Genomic DNA, 26,808 nt, shown 5'->3' on the forward strand with positions numbered 1-26,808 from the left:
CTTCTACCACTATTTTTCGAGGTATGTGCATAATGAACTTCCCCACTTCTAGGAATTTTATTCAAATTCTTAGAGCGTATGCTAGCTTGTACTCCTATTTTTCAAGGCATAATGAACTTGCCCACTTCTAGGAATTTACCCACACTCCCACAGAGATTCCTTTCTCCAGGTAAACTGGCATTGTTATGCTGTTAATTGAGGTGGTCAGTTGTTTCTAATCGTCTGTGTGAACAGATCAAGAGCAAAATGCATAAAGTAAAGGAAAGTGCTAGTGTTAAATTAAAGGCATTTGTTTCAAAATATGGAGAAAATATTTTTTTTCAACGGACGGTCGTATTTTATTCTGCAAGATCTGCGATGTGAGAGTGGCTGCTGAAAAAAAAAAGTTTACGATAGAACAACACATGTCACGGGAGAAACATAAACGTTGCCTGCAGAGACTTGAAAATAAATCCAGTGTAAACTTACAGCAAATGCTTCTGGGGGATACGTGTTCAACGTTTTCGCCATTTTGTGAGAAACTATGTGAAGCTTTTCTATCGGCTGATATTTCACTTCACAAACTGAATCATCCTAAGCTGCGAACTTTCTTAGAAGAGGAGACCGGAAAATTAATTCCAGATCCCAGAACATTGAGAAGAACATACATAGCTCGGTGCTATGACAAAACTTTGAAAAAAAATTAAGAGAAATAATAGGAGAAAGAAATGTATTCGTATCCATTGAGAGACAACAGACTCTATGGGCCGTTATGTAGCTAATGTTATTGTTGGAGTTTTAGAAGCACACAGCCCTGGAGAACAATTTATACTACATTGTGAGCAGCTGGACAAAGTCAACTACTCAACGATCAGCTTAGTATTTGACCATGCATTGAGAATACTTTGGCCTGATGGGATTCGAAATTCCAATGTATTGCTTTTTATAACAGATGCAGCACCCTACATGATGAAAGCAGCTGCTTCTTTAAGTGCATTGTACCCAAAAATGGTACATGTGACGTGTTTAGCGCATGCATTACACCGGGTCGCGGAAGAAGTACGTGCAAATTTTCCTGAAGTGGATAAATTAATTGGATGCGTGAAGAAAGTATTCTTGAAAGCCCCCTCTCGAATTTCAGCATTCAAAACAGAAGCTCCAGAAATCCAATTGCCATTTTCACTTGTTTTGACTAGATGGGGAACATGGCTCCAAGCTTACAGTTATTATCGCAAGAATTTCGATGTTGTGAAGAAAGTGGTTGATTCTTTTGATAATGGTGAGTCAGTTTCAATAAAAAAAGGCGCAAGAACTGTTAGCTGATGAAGAAATTGCTGGTAAACTTTCTTACATAAATACTAATTTTGGATTTCTTCCTGATGTCACAACTGCACTGGAAATATCCCAAGTGACATTAGTGGAACAGCTACAAATAGTGGATAAAGTGGTAAATGATTTGAGCCGTGCATGTGGTAAAGTGGGTGATACAATGTCAATGAAAATGAAAAACTGTCTAAGCAAGAACAGGGGGTACACAACATTGTGTTCAATTGGCAGAGCTTTGTCTGGTGAAAATGTTTCTCTTCCTGAGTTAAATCCAGAAGATATTGCTTGCTTTCAGTTTGCTCCAATTGTTTCCGTTGAAGTAGAGAGAAGCTTTTCCATTTATAAGTCGGTACTAGCAGACAATAGACAATCATTTTTGTTTGAAAATCTCCGCCAACTTTTGATTGTTAACTGCAATTCAAAATTATTTTAAAAGTGCACTTGAAATGAATTTTCTGCAATACAAGGTACTGTAACATGTATTTTTTTTAATTTTATGTAGTTCAGTAATCAAGTGAGTACTTAACGTAATTAAAAGTATTTTCATTGGCAATGCTTTACTTTTTATTGGTCATTATTTTGTTTTTTAAGGTCATTTTTTGTACTTTTTAGGTCATAAGTGTATTTTTTATTTTGCATTTTTTACCAATTTATCGGTCATTAACCCTTCGTTACTCGCGTTAAATTCCGTAACGCCAGTACTCACCTGGATTACAATGGTAATCCACATTTGTTTTTGTTTACAGACAATGTTTAAACATTGGAATTAGATTTAAATGTTAAGAAATATTGTTTTCAGTTATTACAGTAATAAGAATAGATATGGTACGCATAACGGAACGTATTAAATATAAATATTAATAATGAAATGGATAGTACACAAATTGCATTCAAGTGACATGTTTGCATAATATTTCAACACTGGTCGTGTCTTTGAGTCATAATTTATTGTTGCATCATAGTTATGAGTTAGTTCACTATCATAATTATGTAGGTTATCTAGCATTGTTGCTCACTCGATGTTTGAAGGTCATCTGAACTCTTGATCTCTCTTAATCTCTCCCACGGGAAACGCAAGTTCACTACTGCTGACCTTACTTACGTCATATTTGATAACCGAATACCTCACTCAGGGGTGTAGCAATGAAAAAATTCAGGGATGTAACAATCATTCTCACTTCACTTATAATATTTTACAGATGTTTTTGTGTATTGTAAGAAGGATATTGATGCACTTTCATGTTTATGTTTGCATTTCACACTTTACACACGTGAGTCTAATCTACATCTGATTCAATTATCTGAGTAGGCCTATGCATATCTTCTACACAGTTCAAACAAATTACATCTGAATGAGTAGGACAAATTCTCTTCAAGCACTGGGAACAAGATTGTCTTGTGCTCTTGTTTCTTGTTCTACCACACATGTAGCACCTACCAATACCTTCTGGCCGTGTTCCTTCTTCTTGACCTGTTTGTGGAATGCCTAACAGTTGCTCTCCTCTTCTCTTTATTTCTCTTGGAATTGTCTGTTGGGTGATACGCTCGGAAATTAGTGGCTTCATTAGGTCCAGAGCAAGGGTTTTTAGGAAGTTTTTCCGTAGAATTTTTTGTTTGTTTGCAGAATAAACAACAAGAGCATTGACACCTGCTATGTTCAGTATGTCAAAGAAAATAGTCAGAGGCCAGCGGCGTGAATTTCTGCTTACATCATAGGCTGAGCATAACTGGTCCAGGACATCCACAGCACATTTAGTTCTATTATAAAAAAATATTATTTCAGGCTTCTGGCTTCCTCCTGTTTCCTCATCCATTGCCTTATCATAATGCATGGTTGATAATGCTAACACTGTTTTGTTTTTCTTCGGTACATACGAAATAATTGTGCAGTTTTCATTGAATCCAAACAATGTACTGTTAACTTCCCTGTCTTGAGTAGTTGTGAAATGAGGAGGGATTTCTCTTTTGTTTTTTTTTTCAAGGTTCCTACAAGTGTAATTTTGTCATTTTCTAGAAGATCTAAACACAGAGGTATGCTCGTGAACCAGTTATCGGTGGTCACATTTCTTCCTGTTCCTTTGATGGGATGAACCAGCCTCTTCACCACTGCATGTGCACTGTTACTTTGGTGAAATGGACCATCTGGTTGAATACCAGCATAAATTTCCAAGTTATGAGTGTAATATGTTTTCACATCCACCATAGCAAAAATTTTGATCCCATATTTTGCTGGTTTAGTAGGTATATACACTTTCATGGGACATCGTCCTCTCAATGCAACCAACTGCTCGTCTGTAGTTACATATTCGCTTGGAATGTAGCACCTTTGTGAATTCTGAACAAATAACTCGAACACTTCACGTACAGCAGCCAGTTTATCAATTTCTTTCCTTTCCTGCCTGTCATGAATGTTATCAAAGCGTAGACATCGTAACAAAAATTGGAATCTATTGTAGGTCATAGTCAGGTAAATTGACTCTATACCTGTGCCATTTTTATCCCATAGTTCTCTTACGTTCAGTCTTCCCGATTTCAAAGCACCAGCAAGATACAAAATACCTAAGAGTGCTCGAATTTCAACGTCATTTGTTAATTTGCAATCTCTGTCACGTCCGTAATTACGCTTCACTTTTTCAATATAAATATTAGTACACCTTACTATTACATTGATTATTGTCTGATCAATAAAGCAGTCAAAACACTCTGTGTGTGTCCGCGCATTTTTTGCAGCTCTTTTAGGGCCCGGTAAATGAATCACTATATTTTGTGCTCTTCTTCTCCCTCGTAGAGATACTGGTTCTTCCTGCCAAATTGTAGTGTTGTCTCTTCCCGTATAGCAGTTTCCATCATTTATAGACATTAGTCTTTCATCACCATCACCATAATCATCATCCTCCTCCTCATTGTCTTGTTCTGAATTAGAATCGTGAACTTCATTCAAAAGATCTTCTTTGTTGCTTTCATCATCACTTTCATTTTCAATGCCAACATCCAGATCTTCATCTAGCCACTTGCAAATATTGCTTGTATTTTCCGTGCCCATTGGAGCCAACTACAAAGAGGATGGAACAATATCACACACTTTTTTCATAAAGTTCCTGCATTGCATCACTCATAACCATATAAAAACTATTTCACTTACCTGAGTAAGAAACTGACGTCAGTACTCGCGTGGATTACAATGGTAATCCACTCGGAAAAACTGCGTATAACTTGATAAAACTCCGTATAACTTTCCAAAGCGTTGCGACAAATACGTCTAAACACCAGTAATGCCTCACTTAGACTGTGACGAGAAATTGCATTGACGCTCAGCTACGCAGTGCTGCAGGCGGTGACGTAATACAGGATTAAATATCAGTGGATTACTATTGTAATCCACGCGAGTACTGAAGGGTTAAATGCCTTGTCCTACCGATAACGGTAACGCGTCCTTGTTTCCTGCCAATGACTTGAGACCACGGAACATCATTAGTTTGAGCAGCACTTGAAGATTCACATTTTGTTTCCTCGTTTCGTTCATTTAACTGATTAGGAAACTTACTGTGGTTTACCTATACTAGGAATTTCTGAATGCAATACATTCACCTTTTTAAATCTATTATTATCTTTAAGTTAAATATGTACAACTTTACTACTAGATACCTTGTCAGTAACACAATATGCACTATTGTTAGGCTCAAAATATTTGATTGAAAACGACACTTCTTCTCCTAAAATTTGTACTTTTTCTCTTAATTCCGATATGTAAAATCTTTCTGCTGGAAAATAAATTAATAATCCGAACACCTATTTTTCCTTCACTATCGGCCATATCAGTTAAAGCTTCACATAGTTCACCGTATTCATCCTTTTCAACTTCTTCTTCGTCTCCATCACAACATAGTAATGTCATCACAAACTTTTACACTAATTGATAATTTTGTACAGTTAAATGAAAACTTCTATTAGTCTACATTCACTACAACTTACTCCAGTCGCTAATTTATTCTTACAACGCCCACAGGAGCGTGTAGAAGCCGATCCACACTCAAAGAAAGTGACAAAGAGAAAACATAGAGGAAGTGTTACTTAATATGGAATAAGATTTTGTGTGCGTTTTTCTTTTTGTTATGGAACCTACATATTTTGAATACTGAACGTAAATTATCTCCTGTTTATTACTGAATGTCCCTGTGAATGGTACACCGCACTTAGAAGCTCGTAAGATGTTATAAAATGTTTAGAGAAAATAATTTCCTCAAAATCTAACACATTTCTTTCATAAAAATGAAGTACATAAAAATATGGAATACTATTAACAACTTACAAGATTAACAAACTTGAAAAGTAAAATGGCCTCTACTAAGAAAAGCTCAGAACTAGCATTCAGCATCTTCATTAGGAGGTATTCTCCCAACTGCAATACTGAATCCAGATGAATCGTATCTCACTCTTTTCTCGAACTTGCCTGATGGCTTCTTGTATTGCATTTCCATTTCACTGTTTCCTAAGTTTGTTGGAAGGTGAGATTTCTTTCCTCCTACTGTTGCCAACACTAGTAACGAAACAGAAAACCTGGGTATAAAGATGGAATACAAATAATACCTACTAGTATTCCATATTTGTGATACACTAATATAAATCATAAAGTAACCACAAAACATATAATTTAAAGATGAAATAAATTAAATATGCATTACTATAAAGGATATATTATTTTTCTTTAAGAATATAACATATATAATTAATATTTTTTTCTAAAAATGAGGAATAACAATGTATATTCAAGAAGAGAACTTACTTCCAAAATTTTTACTTTCCTCAAAAACGCAATAATGATAAACGTTTCAACAGTTCAGCTTCTAACTGCAAACTAACACATTCCCGCGAAAGAGAGTATTAGTGCGTAGTAATCTGTAAGGCTTCCGCTAGAATACAATTCGTCTCAGGTGGTATATCACAATTTCATATTTGTACCACTATTTCATATTATTTTTATAACACTTCCTTTATAGTTAATCATTATGCTTTAATTGTGGTAGCTGATATTCAACTTGCAAATCATTAGCTGGATAAAATTATCGAGACAGATACAGCACAATATTCTTTCTTAATGGTCCAGTTCATTTCATTCATTCATAATTTTCTACCCAAGGGACTGTCTTTCACTGCAAACCCAACGATCTCCAATCTTTCCTATTTCCTGCCTTCCTCGTAGTCTCCGCATATGTCCTTCTCTTTATTCCCTTCCCGGATATTCGAATAGGGGAAAGTTTGCGTCCGGAATTTTTCACCCTGGAAAAACTGATCATGTCATGTTTATAGTTTTTCTTGAGAAAGATAAATTTGGTAGCTTCTCGTTGCTTTCCGCACACCATTCTCTCTTTCGCATCTTAAAAGAACCCAGTGGGCCACAGCGTGAAAGTGACGAGAGTGTATTTGACTAATTAAGCCTTCCGAACTTCATCAAAATTCACCGTAAGGGTTTAATATCAGTTCTATGAGAGTTCTTGAACCGATCAAGGACGGAAAATTCCAATTAGCCTTTGCCTCCCATGGTCCAGTAAAACACGCAATTTGTAGAATTTGGTATTAAAATGACTCCCAGATTTTAATTCAACAACGTCTTAATGGTTTATGTTCACTGTATGGTGTGGATTCACTTCGCAACTCATAATTTATTCATATTTATTTCTTAGAATAAGACAACAATGTAATTATACAGACAGTCAAAGTAAATACAAAACTTTGCAGTTTCTAGACTGAAAAATCACCACTTGGAAAACATGGTCTTCAAGCAAATTGTCTCATCGCCCTTCTTGTAGAGTACACCCCTGCAAAACAATTACCGGAATCTTCGGTCATCTTGTCTTCAGCAGGCACTTTCCAACAATATGGCTTCCATAGTCTCAAGATCTCAATCCATCTAAGTTTTGAGTGTGGATTTACCTTAAGGATCTAGTTTTCGTGGCACAACGAACAACCCTACAGCAATTGAAAAATGCTACTGCATCTATTTGGAATATTCCAAGACATTATTTACAAAATGCTACGAATGCTGTTACAGAAAGGTGTTTGTTGAACAAAAGAATGTCGAAAATATTTCTAACTTTTCATAAAACCGGAACCCAATTGTTTGCCCAAAAATCACGTTCTTGAATTTTTTATATCTCAAATAATATACTCGTAATATTTATAATTTAAAAAAATAATTGAAGTGAATTTTGAATTACTATTATATACATTGAGTCGTATGCATAAAGTTATAGTATTACTTTTTGCTTTTACTGTAGAAGATTCTTCATGTAGAAGTATATAAGCTTAAAAACTATCGAGAGTATTCGATTATTATGGATTATTATCGACAGTAGTTCCGGTTTATCCACTAAGATTCGTTAGTTTTCGTCTTCCATGTATTTATTTTAAATTTTTGGTGGGAAAAATTGATTGTCGTCCTTAAAATTTAGTTGGTTTAACAAGAAAATGAACAATTACAACGAGGTGGGAATTGTAAAGAGAGAGCTAGAGAACAACTGCTGTTTGTTAATCTACTGGAAGAATACACAGAATTATTGAACAAATGCAAACTCCTGCCGCAATAAATAATAAAGAAAAAGCCATCCAGGCTATGAACGTTGAGGTGAAAGTTTACAGTGGTAAAATTTGACGAAAAGCAAATTATGAAGAAAATAAATAACTTGAAAATTAAGTAAAGTCAAAATCGGTCGGGTCCAAGATGTTATTAATTAAATTAATGTGTGAACTAAATATTGTAGGCACCTGGAGTTTTTTTACGTAAATTAAATGTACCGGTATTATAATTATACCTACATGACAGAATATTTTGCTAAAAATATATTTTTAATATTAACAAAAATTAACTAACGGAATTCCAGTTGTTATCTCAAAATCACCATTTGAGTAGTCTATTGCAAAACTTGATCATATGACTTTTTTATTTATAAGACCTAAGATATAACTTCTTATAATCGCATTCTCATGGTTCTCATCTCTCCTTGTAGGATTTTCTAGCGTGAATTTACATAAACTATACAAACGCTTATGATAAGCTAACAAAGTCTCAAACAGGGCAAACTACGATCTTTCTTAGTTCATACTTCGAAGTACAAATACAGTATATACGTCTTGTTATGTATACAAATAGTAGTTTATACTACCAATTCTAGCATAAACTAAACACGGCCTTCCAGATCAGTTTTTATACATAAAGATCGTAGTATAGATACTACGAAAACCTTAGCAACAGCATAAACTTTAACTTTATGCATGCCATCCATTGTAGTATATACTCCTAAAGTAATAAGTTACCTGATATTTTCTTACAAAAAGGACATGAATGACTAAGTATAGAATATCATCACGCGGTTTGGATCTTCCCTCTATTCCTCTGAATAGAACATCCTTCTACTCATCATCTTGCAGCATGTCGATTCCACGCCTCTGGAATTCTCCCCCTGTCCATGTCAGAGACTGTCGGAAAATATAAAAATTCAAATTTAAATTAAAAAATCACATTCTAGTTAATGGAATTGCTTGTTGAACACCTGTCAGATTGCGCAACTTCGGCTTAACCCACAACATATAGTAAATATTGTAAATATGCTGTTGTAAAATTCACAATTAATATGTTTTATATGTTTATTATTATTATTATTACTAATTTTATTATTATTATTTTTATTATTATTATTATTATTATTATTATTATTATTATTATTATTATTATTATTATTATTATTATTATTATCAGTTATCACTATCATCATGGCTATCTCTGTTTTTGTTTTTTTTTTCCTTGTATTAGCTCGATGAAAACTCTATAATGTTCTTTTGACCCAGTTGACCCTCTATAGTGCTTTAATTTAATTTGTATTATTTTCATCAGCGTTTGCATTTCTTTTTTGTATTTATATGTGCTATTTGGTAGGATGGAGGAGAAGGCCTTAGGGCTTAATCCTGCCAGATTAAATACATAAATAAATCTTGAACTTCGCTATCGTGTTTGAGAATTATTCTCAGCCCAATGTCGTTTCGTAAGATTCTCTGAAGACGCATTCCTCTACAGTCCTTGGCAGGAGAGGTCATTAGTAATTTTGGGTCCTGATGACAATCCTTGTCATTGCAATCTTTTAATGCAAGACTATTTGTAATGTTTCATTATTTATTAGCAAAATTTCTACTTCAACAGCGCTACGTATTATACGTTCTATTCTTTTATACGTTTTGCAGTGGTATTGATGTGTTCGGTGTGTACATGATTTCAAAACTATTACTTTTTATTCAGTAAATCACTCATATAGTTGGTCGTGAATTTTGTATCACACATCACATTTCTCTTCCCTCATGTCTCCAATACGTCTTTTAGTTCTAACTTTATTCTTTTTAATGAAAATAGTACACGAAATTTTCATTCGCTAAAATACTTCTTCCTCTCTTAGAATTAATTACGTACAGTTTCCCTGGAAAAGGATGAGACGATTGAATATTCCTAAATCTCAGATGTAAGACACTGCGCATGATCGGAGACCAGAGCACCGATACACAAGATAACGAATATTGAGTTACTTAAATTCAGGCTATTTGGTTTGTTACTAGCATCGTTCCGAAATTCAATTAAAAAACTGCAAAAAATATGATAATATTACGTAAATAAAAGATAAATATATACATAAATCGTGTAGTTAAATCGACAATGGACCTTCATGACTAGATCGACACTCCGCACAGAAAGAAAAGCTTTCATGTCGTTTCCATAGCTCAGACGGTAAGACTTCTGCGTGTTGTGTAGAAGAGTGCGAGTTCGATTCTTAGTCTACACAACAATTTTTTTTTGTCTAAATAACGTTGAAATAGCTAAGTCACGTTGAAATATAGTTTTACAAAGTCCTGAGATTAAGTGTTAATGATCGCAAACAATACAAAATTACAAGTTATAATATTATAAACGTTAATCTAATGAATGCATTTATACACACACATATATACAATGTAAATGCATATATATTAAAAACTAACAATTAAAATGAAATTAAAAAAATATATAATAATAGACAAACTTTTACAAAGGTTTAGAGTCCTTAGGCTATGTCATTTGTTGAGTAATTATTACAATAATTTATTAATAGCTTTCCCATATGTGTAAGAAATGCACTCGCACAAAACAATTTTTGTTAAAAGTATGGCTTTGGATTATTTCATTCTCACCCCTGCAGTTAATTTTAACTATTTTATCTACGTGTTTGCATTCAATTTCATTCATGTTATGATTGAATGAAAAAGCACAGTTGCAGTTATTGACTAATTACATATATTAATACTAGTTATTAACTGCATCTGTTAAGTAACCAATTGCAGTATCTTTTGCAAAATCTTGAATGTTTAAGTTGTCAATAATATTTCTGTACTATATACTATAATACGTTAAAAGAATTTGCAATAGATTTGGGATCCTCTACTTTATAATCATTGGTTTTAATGAAAAAATATTTTCTTTCTTAGGATATCTACAAGTTTAAATTTAATAATATTACGATTAGGTTTAATTGCATTATCTGAATTTTGTACTTTTCTATTCACATTCGCTCTTTCATAATTTTTGATAAATTACACTGTACTTCTTGCAGTATTTAAGAATATGAGGATCATTACATTGCAACTCATTACATATAGATTCTTCTTTTTAATACATGAGATTTTGAAGTCCCTGCGTTATCTACATGTTTTAACTTTTGAATTTTTTCACAACATTGAGTGGAGAACATCCACTGAAGTGATTATGAAATTAAGTGAAAAATTCAATATATTTACTTTTAATATCAGTAGTACCAGTGTCATATATGTTTTTCCAAGATTCATTTTGTAGACATAAATGTAAATAATCACTAGATACAGCAATTACGATCCTTTAATAGTTTTTAAATTAATATTTTGAAATTGTTCAGTGACATTGGAAACACATAGGATTTGTTTATCATGGTCAGACAAGCAATTGATTATAGGTTCTGTCGAATAGGAATTCAGTCTAATTCTGTGTACAAAACGTTTATCAATGGCTGTGTTACTTTAGCTTGTATGCTATGGGAAAATGACCCTACGAATAAGGTTTCCAGTTTCAAGGAGTGACTTTAATTTACTTTTACGGAAAAGTTCCGAGAGATAATCTATGTTTATTTCACTACAGATCACAAATTCCATATGAGATTTCTAAAGTCTTTTCTTTACAAATTCAATGTTGGCTATAAATATTAATAAATAATGTAAGAAATATGAATGATTGTAGTTATAAGTCTGATTTACATTATAAAAAGCAAGAAGTTACATTCCTCGGCAAGATTCGAACTTTCGATGTTTGGTTTTGTCGTCCAACGCACAACCACGGACCTATTCAATGCTTATGTTAATAACATACAATTTAGCTGTAGCAATATGGTGTCATAACTTGGGGTTTGTTTATTTAATGTAATTAGATTTAATTTGATTAGTTTCGCAACAATTGGACTTCCTGTTATATCATGTTATTTAGCTATATATTGTGAATTTTATTTGTAACAACAATGTAATTTATTCGTCACAACAATAATTCCTTTCTACAATTCACCTTAAACGCTCTCGTCAACAATTGGATCTTCACTCAACACAGTATTCGTTATAGCACTCCACCGACGACAATGACAATTTACTTGGACTATTACGCACAACAATGAACTGTTAATCTTAACTAATATTTACTAAGCACTATTTACAAATCAGAACTACCAGTTCTCAGTTCACAGTTCTTCTATCTCAGTCACTCGAGTTCACGGTATCTCGAACCACAGACCTTCAGAGACAGTTCACTGTACTCGAACTCGGGTCCCTCCAACTGCGGTCCACTGCACTCGAACTCAGGTCCCTCCAACTGCGGTCCACTGCACTCGAACTCAGGCCTTCGGATGCTGACGCAGATGCGGACGCACACTCGAGTCGAACTCTGGCTTGCTTGCTCTGGCTTACTCACTGACGGAATAACTGAAAACTCTGCTCTAGTTCGCTGGCGCTTCTTCTTTTATAGCAAAATCATAGTTGCGAGAACCTTCTACAGGTGTGTAGAGAATTATCTGGATATCTCCACTTCGACGCATTTTCTGGAAGGGTCGAGAAGGTCCATTCCCCCTTACTCCGCATGCAGCAGTTGCGCGTGCACTCTCCCCTCGTCGCGTGGGCCTTTCCCTTTCCCCTCGTCGCGCCGTCCCTCATGCTTCATGAAGCCCGCGCGATATGCTCTCTCTCGCGGGACGCTGGTCGTGAGTTCGAATCTCACGTCGCTGTCACAATAATTTAGGGTTGATTTATTAACTCTTACTATGCAAGATGCCTCTTATTTGAATAATTCTATATCATGTTAAATAGTCATTGTCTACACTAAAGTTTTATCGTCACCTCTCATTTCTCATCGTAATGGCGAACCGACGTGACATGAGACAGCGAGTTATAGCTCTAGTTGAGGCTGGATATGGGGCTAGGTCTGCTGGCCGTTTGGTCGGTGTTCCTGGAAGTACAGCCGCGAGATGGGTTCATCGTTACCAAAATTTTGGGGAGGTCGAAAATCGCCCTATTCCTGGGCGTCCGCGGATTTCTTCATTGGAAGAGGATGCTCTTTTATTCGAGACAGTTCGACAGGACCCCTTTCTGACTGCTAACGAAATAAGAGCAGCATCTAACTTTCCCGGCTCTTCACAGACTGTGATCAGCAGGTTGAGGAACCGCGGTATTAGGAGCCGGAGGGCTGCGCAAATGGAAATATTGGGGGAAGCACAAGCTGTCGACCGTCTTGCCTTCGCTACCAATCGAGTGGATTTCGATTGGAGAAATGTAATTTTCTCCGACGAAACAACCATCTCGAGTGATTACGAAGGTCCTGTCCGTGTCTATCGTGAGGATGGTCTCCGACATGATCAGCGCTATGTGCACCGACGTGAAAGATCGGGGCGCTTTAGCATATCGTGTCGGGGGTGGATGTCTTACGATGGACCTGGCGTTATAGAACGCATCGATGGCCTGTTTAATGCGGAAACTTACGAGCACATTCTGGAAAATATATTCCTTCCCTCCGCCCGAGAACGTTTTCCCGAAGGAACATTGCTGTTCCAGCAGGATAACCATCCCGTGCACTATGCTGCAAGCATTCAAAGATGGTTTCAAAGGAGACCCGAGATCGAAATCATTAATTGGCCTCCGAAGTCACCTGATTTGAATGTCATCGAAAATTTATGGGCGGAATTGAAAAAGAGAAGGATAGCCACCTATGCCCACCGACGCCCTCGAAATCGAGACGAATTGTGGGATCAAGTTGTTGACACCTGGGAAGATCTAGCCGGGGATCAGAACTTATTCCACAATCTCGTGACATCCATGCCGGATCGACTTAGAGCTGTAATAGAAGCTGATGGCATGTGGACAAGATTTTAAGTTAACAGGTCTCTTTTTGTTTCTTATGATTTTTGTTTGAGGAAGAATACTTTTAACTTCCAAGTAAGATTTATTTATTTTTTTTGACGAGGTTCAGCCCACTTGTAAGATCCAGAAATTGGGCATAAATTATTCCATATTTTTCGACAAATTAGACAGTCGAGGAACTCTGAACAAATTAATGACACCTCAATAAAAAAAAGTTTTACCTGGGATCGAACACGAGACGTTTCGGTTATACAATGGAACCGGCACGCTACTATATGAGCTACCGAGACAAGACAGTGATAGCAGCAGTCCAGAATGTAGATCCCTTAGCAGGCATTTGCCATTCGGTACAGTGAAGCAATGATATTTTGGGACTCGAGCTATGTTGTGAAATCCTGGCCTTAAATGGCAGTGTTATTCGTGATCCTTATTCTGGTCCTTGTCCTTGTTGTGGTCCTTGTAACAATTCTTGTACTATTTGTCATGTTATGTATCGTTACGTCGATATCGAGTGAACCGCGCTGTAGAACTTTAACTTCCGACGACCAAGAATCGTCTCATTCTTTTTCAGGGTAACTGTACGCCATTATTTTAAATTTTAAGTTAGAAATGCACTTTTCATTAACAAATACAACAATTTGTGATCAGAAAACTGTTTCATTATGTGTAGATAAATTAAAGTGCTTGGGGCATGAAGATAGATTTCCATGTTTTCATGACTTGGCGACTAGAATGAAGTGATGTGGTCGACACCACGGTCCGACCGCCTTTTACTCCTGGGAAAGACCTTGTACTCAATTTGATAAAACTGTGAATCAACCTTGTATCTATATTGAATGTGTTAGCAAGAGAAAATCAAGTAATTGCCCGGAATTTAACACATTAACTTCCAAATGACGATTTGACAAAATGTCAAAATATGTGTGGACTTTACAGTTTGGACAAATTTATGTGAACCAATACTTGTTATGGTCTTTTATCTAATTGTAGAAAGAAATGTGACAAAATACTTTGGACAAGAAATAAATTGACGTGAAGTCTGTGGACGAAAGGTCCTGGAAGTCCCGAAGATTCTTACACTGTTTGAGTTTCCTCATCATGAGCAAACTTGTATGTAACTGTTTTATAACGAAAGGAAGTGTGATTTAGCTTGACTTTCTACTAGATCTGTGGGATTTGCATTCGTCATTGTTATGTGTATTTTGTCTTCCATGATGCAATACTATAGAGCAAGGAATCACATCCAACAATGAAAATTTTGTTATTGTATGTAAAGTGTATGGTTCTGAAAAAATGTTCTCTAAAAAATAAATATGGCGGTCGCGCTGCTCATTCGGTCCTCAAATTTGATTATGTAATATTATTATACCTTTTTTATATTGATGTATTATTTTATTTCTATTTCTATTGTTGTAATTATATTCTGTAGTCCGATGTATTATTCTTTATTAGGATGTTCTGTATTATTATATGTTCTATATTATTATTTGTTCTGTATTATATTAAAAATGCTTAAATTAATATTAAATTTATTTTGTACTCAATATTCATCCAGAGGAAATATGTTAACCAAAGACATCATATGTGTATAGTGAAAATTGATTATATCCCATAAAATTTAATTCTATCCACTTTGAAATAAATATGTTTTGAGTAGAGAGCATGAAGACGAAAGAAACGGGAAAGTGAAGTTACCTGTTATTTAATGACAATGTATGAATTTTGGTTGTCAACTGAAAGGTGGTTGAATAAATAACAAAACCGATTTGGGGTTATGAATAAAATATACCTGACTTGATTTCATGCGGAATATGTGTGTCATTTTGGAGAAAAGTTTAAACTTAATATATTTCAGAATATTTACATTATATATTCAGCAATGCACGATGTTGTACTTCGATTAAATGGCAGACTATAGTTTCTTTAAAATGTGTCTTTTAAAAGGCAGGCCATTATTACCTATTCAATAGTTGTAACTCGAATCGTCGACATAATTTTACATTATTTCTCGCTTAAGAAATGCAATAGAGAATACTGTACCGTGGTCGAAATTGAGCGACTCATTGATAACAGTAAAGTTATGTACACTTACCTTTGGATCGCTTTTAAACCATTTCCTTTTTATTGATATAATTTATCGCTTTCTTCGAGCGAGCAATTTTTTATCATTTTATTTATTGGTCTTGGTGTCAACTTTATTCTAGCGTTTTTTTTTTTGTTCTACAATTTTAACACTTTATACATCCCGAAAAGATTTAATCCATAGCCTTCAAAATGTAAATGATACGAGCCATTTAAAGGTTTAAAATATCCACAAAATTTCGTTGTTGAAATCTCAATCAACTCTTGAATTACTGCTATGCGATTCTCCAAACTCATAATATATTTCTTCGTGTTCCTGATTATTAGAATTAAACCTCACACAACCTACTATTTCAACACTGGAGCTATTGTATGGCATATGATATGCTGGGGCAAAGGTGAGAACTTAACACTTTTTTGTTTTTCCCTGCTGCTTTTCTGGTTAAGTGACAAAGAAAATTGTACACAGCACACCTAGAATCATACATTATATGATGCCATAAGTTCATGACAGATTGTATAATGTGCTAAAATTATATTTAAAATAATGTAACAAATGAAGGAATGGGATTTTTACTCCAGGCCTGGGGTGAATATCCTGTTGCTATGGGGAAAAATTCCACACATCCAGAAAGTATAATTATAATAGACTGGAGTTGAATTACGGTAATTATTTGTCAGGCAGAGGCATTCATAACTTGTGCAATGTTTTATTATATCATCATCATCATCATCATCATCATCATCAGCAGCAGCAGCAGCAGCAGCAGCAGCAGTAGCAGCAATAACATCTTCTACATCATAGGACAAAACACTAACATTGCACGGTTTAAATGCAGAAACTCGTTAAAACTTGGAAACACGGGGAAAATTAAATAAATAACTGTGGAAAATAAAAAAAGGCAAAACAAATTAAACATTAATATCAAGTGCCAAGATAAAATATATGATGCCTATAACAATACTAATTTAAATGTATGTAACAAAAATACTTTAAAACTAAAAACACATGACAAATTAAGTAAATATGCCTAACTCTTAGAAAAATAATAAACCTACATGTTCAGTATGAAAAACGAGAGGAACAAAAGAGAATCCTTCTAGTGTAAAGATACGCATGCGGATTGATGCGGAACTTTGCTCCATCTAGTTCGCAGGACTTTTGCCCCGTGGCGCTGATGTGTAAACTGCTGCCACCTAAATCAACTTATTCCAGTAACAACTAAGCTTAAAACGTGAGTTAGGTTATATACTTACATATGAGGTATTGGTAATTCTTTGGAATTTTGTTATAAAGAGAGAGAGCCGTCAATTACATAGTAAATATTTAGATCGAAAGGTCCAAAATACGAGTAGTAACTCAAATCATATCTTGAAAGCACAAATCACTTACATAACACATCTGAAATGCCTGTTATTATTCGGTTGAGAAGCTTTTGTCATCTAGTATGTTGTCAAAAAGTCTGAAAATTAGAATTTATAAAACAAATGTATTACCGGTGTTTTGTATGATTGTGAAACTTGGACTCTCACTTCGAGAGAGGAACAGAGATTAAAGGTATTTGAGAATAAAGTTCTTAGGAAAATATATGGGCTAAGAGGGATGAAGTTACAGGAGAATGGAGAAAGTTACACAACGCAGAACTGCACGCATTGTATCCTTCACTTGACATAATTAGGAATATTAAATCCAGACGTTTAAGGTAGGCAGGGCATGCAGCACGTATGGGCGAATCCAGAAATGCATAGGCCTATATTCTGTTAGTTGGGAGGCCGGAAGGAAAAAGACCTTTGGGTAGGTCGAGACGTAGATGGGATAATAATATTAAAATGGCTTTGACGTGGGTGTAATATGATGATCGAGACTGGATTAATCTTGCACAGAATAAGGACCGATGGCGGGCTTATGTGAGGGCGACAATGAACCTCCGGGTTCGTTAAAAGCCATAAGTAAGTAAGTAAGTAAGTAAGTAAGTAAGTAAGTAAGTAAGTAAGTAAGTAAGTAAAAAGGTTAAATGAATGCGAGCTCCAACGCCGAATAATAATAGTATAAGTTCTTAGTAGTAGTAGTAGTAGTAGTAGTAGTAGTAGTAGTAGTAGTAGTAGTAGTAGTAGTAGTAATAATAATGATAATAATAATAATAATAATAATAATAATATTTATTTTAACTAACAGAGTTATGGTCATTCGGTCTTCTCTTCCACTCAACCAATATGACAGAAAATCGCTACATTGCTATAAACAAAACATAATTAATATAATATATTAATATAACACAATAAAAGTTCCTTTCATCTTCCCAACACACAATTAAAATATTTAAGTAACAATACTACTACTACTACTACTACTACTACTACTACTACTACTACTACTACTACTACTAATAATAATAATAATAATAATATAAATATAATAATATGACAAAAATATAATGAAATTATTAAGCTCAATGGTGATTGTAATGAAATTATAATTTCATTTTGACTGCGACCGTAAGAAATCGTTTAGCCTGTTCTTGAAAGCAGTTGTCTGGCAGCCTCTAATCTTCTGAGGTAAAGAATTCCATTAACGTGGGACTGAGACAGTAAAAGAGGATGAATAGTGGGATGTTCAATGAGGAGGAATTACTAGGATTTGGCTGTAACCTGGTGTTTAGATTGTGAATGGAGGATAAGCAGTTAAAACCGGAACATAGATACATAATTTGGAGAAGTGTGGAGAACCCGAAACAGAAGAGACAGGGAATGAAGTTTTCTACGGTTATGTTTCCCATCAAGTCAAGCTAACACTTTCTTCACAGGGATGGACTTTTAGCATGTTACTGTAGTGAGTACACGATACGATTTTGAATTTTTGAAGTGGTTAATGCTCATTGTGAAAACATTGTTTACTGCGTAGAAAAGTTAGAAATAATGCTAGGATTTATATGTAATAAAAAGGCTGGCTAGATATTGTGGCGCCATGTTGGAAGATGTGGTTGCCTCGGAAGTTCCGTGTTCCTCTGGAAATTTCGCAAAGCCACGCGAACCGAAGGTTCGAGAACGTGTGATTTAATAAAATAGAAGGGGCGAGTGTGTGTGAGTAGTTAGTTAGTCAGCTACGAGAGAGCTAGCTAGTCTTCAAGCAAGGTGAACCGGAGTCGATGTGCAGTGAATTTTAGTAGGTCCGCAACTGTGGCAGCGTCCAGGCGAGTGCGGCGTATCCGGGGGTCTTGGCTTAGAAGTGCAGTGAACCGTATTTGAAAGTCTTCGGTTCGACGTTCAGTGAACCTTATCTGGAAGTCTTGGGTTCGACGTACAGTGAACTTGAGTGAGTGAGCTAGAAGAACTAGAGACGGCAAACGAACTGTGAACTGAGAACTGACAGTTTTGTTCTGTACAGAAAGCTTTGTGAACATTAATTGAAATTAAGAGTACATTGTTGTTCTTCACAATAATACACGTGAATTGTCATTGTCGCTCAGTGGAGTGCAAATACCCATTGTTGATGAGTAAATAAAAGACACATCATTGTTGTGAATAAAAGTTACATTTGGTGTCAGAGGTGGACAGACATAATAACATAATGGATAACCCTATGCTACAGCAAATCCTCCAAGCCATCACGGACATGAACAACACATCAGTGAAGTGAAAAGCGACATAAGTGAGGTGAAAAACGACATAAGTGAAGTGAAGGACGACATGAACAAGCACATTAGTGAGGTGAAAATCGACATAAGTGAAGCAAAGGCAGACATGAAATATGATATAAGTGAAGTGACTACACAAATTGGTAGCGTTTCGACGCATGTGAAAGATGAACTGAAAGCCGATTTCATAAAACTAAACGATAATTTCGCAACAGTAAATAAAGCAGTGACTGAACTAAGTCAGGACGTAGAACTTTTCGAAGGAAAAATTCGCTCTCTCGAGCGTAGTCAAGAGCAGACGAGTCAGTTGCTGGATAAACATGCTGAGGAAAACAATCATATACTAGCTTTAGTAGATCGCCAGGCTAGAGAACAGAAACAGATAGTTGTCGAAGAGATTCGACGGTCCATGGAAATAGCGGCAACAGAATTAAGCAGCCCATGTAGTGGCCCTGTGGAACCATTACCTTCAGCCAGACATTCGATCGTCAAGACGCCGAAGTTCGACGGTACGACGTCTTGGGCGATTTTCCGTCGCCAGTTCGAGTCTACCGCAGTACATAATGGGTGGACGTCAGCGGAGAAGACTACCCAACTGCTGACCGCGCTTCAGGGACAGGCGTCGGAGATACATCACAGCGTTCCAGAATATGGAACAGCCACAGAGATAATGAAGGCCCTGGATGGGCGCTAAGGTGACCATTAACTTGAGGCAGCGTTTAGGACTAAACTGAAAACGAGGGTCCAACAGTCAGGCAAGTCCCTACAAGAATTTACAATGGCGGTAGAACAACTGGCCCATAAGACCCTCAGCGGCCTACCTCCTGACTTTGTCGCTGGAGAGGTGACCTATACCTTTGGCAGCGGAGTTCGAGACCCCGAGATCGGACAAGAACTAATTTTGGCTGAGCATCGCACCATTAACGACGCTCTGGTGGAGGTCTTCTGGATGGAGCCGGCCAAGTTGACGGCGAACGTCTCGGAAACGCACCGGATTAGGAGCGTCGCGGCGGCGAATGTCGAGAAAAGTCAACCGAAGTCACCCGAGCGAAAAAGACGAGAGCCCACCTGCTGGTCCTGCGGCGAACCTGGATACTTAAGGAGGGACTGTGACCGGTCTGGCCACAGACAGGAAATCTAGAGGGAGTCGATGCGAGGAGGGGCACATCGGCGCCGTCATCACCATCCCCTCAGCTGATCTTGAAGACACTTAGCAGGAGATGCGACGATGGGCTGATTGCTGACGGATGGATAAGAGGCCGGGGCGTCGCTCATTATCGTCAGGTGGGAAGACATGCGTGGCCTATCTGGGAGGATGCCGCTGCGCGGATATGAACTACGTACTGCTTCAGGAGAGAGCTTATCCATCCAGAAAGAGGTTTTCCTGGATCTGAACTTGGTAAAAAGGAGACTGGAGATGTCGATGTTCTTCTCCAACATCACTCAAGACATCATCCTGGGACTTGACGCTATGCGGATCTTAGATGTGTCGGTGGACGTCCGGCGTCGTATCCTTCGTTTTGGTCTGGATGAAGTGTTCCTGAGGGACATCGAAGACCAACTCATGGCCAGCAGACTAACCTTGGAGAATCAAGTGATAATGCTAGCAGGCTGAGAGATGGTGGTGACGGCGCGACTGGATGGACAACCTAAAAGTTTCCTTCTCCTCGATTAGCAAATAACTCCGATAGATGGGGTTTATGTGGCCAGATCATTCGTCCCAAACCAGAAGGTAGTACCAGTGAGGTTCCTGAATTTCACCAATCAGGACAAGGATGTGCCTAGAGGAACTGTCCTAGGTAGCGTCGAGCGGATAGTGTCTATATCGTCTCTGGGAGATAACGAGGAGCATCACCTACCCCGTCCAGATCTAGACCAAACACTGAAAGAGCTGGATCGATAATTGGCGGAGAATCTAAGCAGAGCAGAAAGAAGACAAGTCCACCATCTATTGACAGACATTCAGGATGTGTTCATTCTATCTGAAAATGAGTATGGGAGAACGGAGAAAGTTCAGCACCGCATCGACGCCGGAAATGCTCGCCCAATGAAACAAACACCTCGACGTGTCTCTCTAGCTAAACGGAGGGAGATTGACAACCAACTAGAGGACATGAAATCAAGAGGTGTAATGGAGGAAACCGACAACCCTTGGTCATCACCTGTGGTGCTGGTGAAGAAGAGAATTGGGACCTGCGTTGCTGTGTGGACTACAGAAGACTGAATGACGTCACCAAGAAGGGCTGCTTTCCCCTTCCACGAATTGATAACAACTGGGACACTCTGGTAGGGGCAGAGTGGTTCTCAACGTTGTATCTCATGTCTGGGTACTGGCAGGTGGCGTAACATCCTCGGGACTAGGAGAAAACGGCCTTCTCTACAGGCCAGGGACTACTGCAGTTCACCGTCATGCCGTTCAGTCTCTACAACTCTCCGGGTACATTCTAGATGCTAATGGATACCATAATGAGAGGCCTGACATACAACACCTGTTTGCTGTACCTTAATGACGTCATCGTGGTTGCCAAGACCTTCGACGAACAACTGTCGAACCTGAAGAAAGTGTTCGAGAAACTGCGACAAACCAGGCTGAATTTGAACACGAAGAAATGTCATCTGTTCCAGAAGAAGGTCAACTCCCTAGTGCACGTAGTAGGGACCAACGGAGTGGCAACGAACCCGGAGAAATTGCAAGCCGTCAGAGGATGGTCGAAGGCAAGGGACAAGCAGGAGCTGCGCCGCTTTCTCGGTCTCCGTACTTATTACAGAAAGTTCGTAGTTGGGTACGCTAATATTGGCAAGCATTTAACCCAGCTGACCGAGGAGAAACGACAATTCCAATGGACGCATGAGGCGGAGTCATCCATTCAAACACAGAAAGAGGCGCTCTGCACTGCTCCTGTACTAAGATACCCCATCTCTGGAAGGAAGTTCACGTTCGACACGGACGCTAGCAACGTAGCCATCGGCGGAGTACTCTCTCAGGAACAGAACGGGCAAGAGAGGGTGATTTCCTGCTTCAGGCGAACATACTCCAAGGTTGAAACATACTACTGCGTGACCCGTAGAGAACGTTTTGCCATTGTGGAAGCACTGAAGCATTTCCACAAATATTTGTATGGCCAGGAATTCCATATGAGGACAGACCATTCTGCACTCACCTGGCTATTGGGCTTCAAGAATTTGGAAGCCAGACCGCCAGTTGGGTCCAATGACTGCAGGAATACAACTTAACCTCCGAACACCGCCAGCGTAAGAAACATTCCAACGCTGATACCCTATCACGACGCCCGTGCCCGGATGGCTGCAGACACTGCCAGGAGGTCAAAGAGCGAGATGGCGCCCACGCAGTCCAAGCAATCACCGCTCAGGCGAGCCCAGGATGGGATAACGCCGCCATAAGGAGGGAGCAGTGGAGGACCCAAACATTGGACAGCTACTGCTTGATGTGGAGTCCGGTCAGAGAACAGTGTGGTCTGATACCGCCAACCTTAACACCACTTGCAAGAGCTACCGGGCCCATTGCGAATCCCTGACAGTCAAGGACGGTATCCTGAAGAGGATTTGGGAGTTGGCCGGTGGTAGGACCCAAATAAAACAACTTGTCCTCAGAAGCAAGGTGAAGGAAGTGCTCGAGGAGACTCATGCTGGCGTGATTGTAGGCTACTTGGAGCAAACATACGCTGGATAATTTAAGAGAAAGTTTCTACTGGCTGGATAAGAGAACCGACACGGAAAAAAGTGTGCCCAATGTGCGGCACATGTGCAGCCAGTCACGGACCTAGGACACGCAGCAGGGGAGCCATGCAGCAGTACAACATGGAAGCGCCTTTTGAGAGAATCGCCATCGACGTTGCTGGACCATTCCCGGCCAGGGATCAAAGGAACCGCTACTTGCTAGTCGCTATGGATTATTTCACAAAATAGCCTGAGATGTACGCGATTCCCAATCAAGAGGCTTCGACGGTGGCAGACGCGCTGCCTGACAACTTCATCTGCCGATTCGGTATGCCCAGGGAACTGCGCAGTGATCAGGAGAGCAACTTCGGATCCAACTTGAAGAGAGAATTGTTGGATCGTCTGGGGGGGGGCATAAAACCACGACCACTCCTTGCACCCCAATCCGACGGCATGGTTGAACGCTTCATCAAAACCGTGGAAGATCACTTGCGGAAGGTAGTATCCAACCATCAGAGAGACTGGGATGCCAGAGTCCCACTGTTTCTCTTGGCCTACAGAGCTTCGGTCCACGATATAACAAGGATGATACTGTCAAATATGGTCTTCGGAAGAGAGCTGCGGCTCTCCTAAGATCTGCTGTTTGGCACGCCACCCAGCGCCGACCAGCCAGCGACTATGTGGCAGAACTGACCGAGAAATTGAATGGAGTCCATGAACTGGGTAGATATTAACTCAAGGTGGCCAGCGACACGATGAAATTGCGTTACGACAGATTAGCCAACGCTGCGTATTTGCAGGAGGGCGACCTGGTGTGGCTGTATCGACCAACCAGGACCAAAGGAAAGTCGCCGAAGCTGCAGCGTGCCTGGGATGGACCCTACCGCGTGGTAACCCGGAGCAACGACGTGGTTTACCGCATCCAGCCACAACCCAGGGGGAAGATGATGGTGGTGCACATGGACCGACTAGCGGCGGTACCAGGGGACTCTCCGGGACGTACAGCCCTATGGAGGGAGCAATGTGGTGCCATGTTGAAAGATCTGGTTGCCTCGGAAGTTGCGCACGCATCTAGTGCAAGGGAAGGCGCGGTGCGACACGAAGCAGAGGAGGCAGGGTGGAACATCTAGAAACGTGTTCCTTGGGAAGTTTCGCAAAGCCACGCGAACCGAAGTTTCGAGAACGTGTGATTTAATAAATAGAAGGGGCGAATGTGTGAGTAGTTAGTTACTTATTCAGCTACGAGTGAGCTAGCTAGTTTTCAAGCAAGGTGAACCTGAGTTCGATGTGCAGTGAACTTGATTAGGTCCGCAACTGTGGCAGCATCCAGGTGAGTTCGGCGTATCCGGAAGTCTTGGGTTCGAAATGCAGTGAACTGTATCTGAAAGTCTTCGGTTCGAAGTGCAGTGAACTTTATCTGGAAGTCTTGGGTTCGACGCACAGTGAACTTGAGTGAGTGAGCTAGAAGAACTAGCGAAGGCGAACGAACTCTGAACTGAGAACTGACAGTTTTGTTCTGTACAGTGCTTTAGAACATTAGTTGAAATTAAGAGTAGAGTGTTATTGTTCTCAATAATAACGTGAATTGTCATTGTCGCTCAGTGGAGTGCAATAACGACTATTGTGTTGCTGTGTTTAGTGCAATACCATGTTGACGAGTAAATAAAGATCAAATCATTGTTGTGAATAAAAGTTACAATACTTACACTTACACATTTAAAATTTGGAGGGAGTCTTGATGAGAGTCCACCTGTATATACTCAACAATTTCTCACGACTGTCCCCAAGTAGCTTTATATACATAGGCTCTCGTTCACTGCAGATGTGCAGTGTTGTAAGCGAAACTTATACACAATAAGAGAGCTCCAAATTTTATTTCCTTATCCGTACATACATATGGACTAAAATTGGCAAAACATTGATTGAAATATGGATTAATTTTATAAAAAAAGATGGCTTAAATTTTGTAAATTGTTTTTTATTTCTAAGATTGTGTTTGCCTCTTTTTAAATTTATTTCACTCACTTCCAGCCAGTCTTTTATGCTAATTATACTAATCTACCTTCCTGTCTTTTATTGATTTCTCCACGATTTATATGCCTCTGAACTCTTATTTCTTCATTTTTTAAACGACGAATTTGTTCCTTTTTCTACAAATTGTTCGTTATATATGGTCGCCCAAGTCGTACATTTCTTATTGTTTTTATTTCAGCGCTTATTGAACTTCTCCAAAGTCAGGATCATTAACTAAGTAGGTAGTAGTAGTAGTAGTAGTAGTAGTAGTAGTAGTAGTAGTAGTAGTAGTAGTAGTAGTAGTAGTAGTAGTAGTAGTAGGTTTATTTTGCCTGGCAGAGTTAAGGCCATGAGGCCTTATCTTCCACTCAACCAGGTTTAAATAATATACATGAAATGCAAAATTAGATTACAAAACAACACAAAAGAAAATACCTTAGAAATTACATAAAATATAGTAGAAAATTACAATAGACAAGATCAGTTACATAATATACATAATATACATCAGTTACATAATATATATAATATGATTTTTTTCAGGTGAATCGGTTTTAGGTTTTCCTACAATCGAACATAATCTGTATGAGGGGCACTATTCTTATATTTCGACGCTGCCCCCCACAAAAACTAAACATAATATTAACTCTTGGAAATTATTCTTGGTTTGCTCCAATATTATGTAATTTCTTAAGCAGTAATCCACTTCCTCCCAACCTCTACCAGCAATTTCTTCAAACCAGATGTAAATAAAGCCTTTGTCATGCGTACCAGAGTGAATTCCTGTATTATAAACCGAGATTTGTCTCTTACAATATATAAGGTTTGAAGGAACTCTGAGTACGGTGAAAGTTTTGTGGTTGTCATCAGACAGAGTTTCACCATTGTATTTTTTCTTATCCATTATTAGCTATACCATTTTTATTACATCCCTGTCACTTTGTGCTTCTGTTTGTTATACAGAGAGTTGATCTTGCTAGATTTCCTTTTGTTTATATTTCAGTCGGGCATGAAAGCTATCACACTTGCTATAAATGTCCTTTCTTGTCTTTCTTCTAATATTGAAATAATTGGTTAGGATATCTCTATTAGTGTCCTAGAACGTTCGTACATGAGATAGGAAACCAAGACTTTACAAACTTCGTCTTATTTTATATGAAGAACTAATCGCAAGATCTAAGCTAAAATTCTTAAGTAGTAAAAACATGAAGGGGTGGGAGTGGAGGACAATGAACATTTTTATAACAAGGTGGAACAAACACGATAGGCCTCCTTCTGGAGAGTGAACATCGACGAATATCGAATTTCGCCATACTCGACCAACCTGAACCGAACATAGAGCCTGTAATGCAGAACGCTAATCATAGTAGCATGTAAAACTTACTACCTTTGCGTAGTTTTCATTTTGTTCCTCTCGGCACAGTTCATGTATGTCTTCCATTCTGCCATTTCAGTGACTAGAAATAATCATGTTGCCACTCTTCTCACGGAAATAGTGAGATTTTAAGGGACAACATTTTTAGTGTGTTCCTTTACCTTTTCAATAATTCATGTGCAACACGTTACACTTCTTTCTATGTCTACCTCTGTTGTCAATTACACTGTCTAACCGTTTTTAATGAGAGCAATATTCACTCATTTGGTTTACATGCTTGAG

At 38.1% G+C, this 26,808-nt stretch overlaps 1 protein-coding gene and 1 long non-coding RNA gene across 3 annotated transcripts in view; one reads left to right on the plus strand and one right to left on the minus strand.

Annotated features, from left to right (window-relative positions):
- LOC138711889 (uncharacterized) overlaps positions 1–26,808 on the plus strand; it is a 109,772-nt gene that overhangs the window by 58,341 nt on the left and 24,623 nt on the right. The gene's annotated exons all lie outside the window — the stretch shown is intronic.
- On the minus strand, positions 2,177–4,689 carry LOC138711885 (piggyBac transposable element-derived protein 4-like). Its single transcript, XM_069843164.1, has 2 exons — positions 4,448–4,689; positions 2,177–4,357 (listed from the first exon to the last, which is right to left on the minus strand). Exon 2 carries the CDS (start codon positions 4,346–4,348, stop codon positions 3,149–3,151), a length of 1,200 nt encoding a protein of 399 aa, XP_069699265.1. The 5' UTR covers positions 4,349–4,357; positions 4,448–4,689; the 3' UTR covers positions 2,177–3,148.

Source organism: Periplaneta americana, chromosome 13 (assembly GCF_040183065.1).
Source record: "Periplaneta americana isolate PAMFEO1 chromosome 13, P.americana_PAMFEO1_priV1, whole genome shotgun sequence".
Lineage (NCBI taxonomy): Eukaryota > Metazoa > Arthropoda > Insecta > Blattodea > Blattidae > Periplaneta > Periplaneta americana.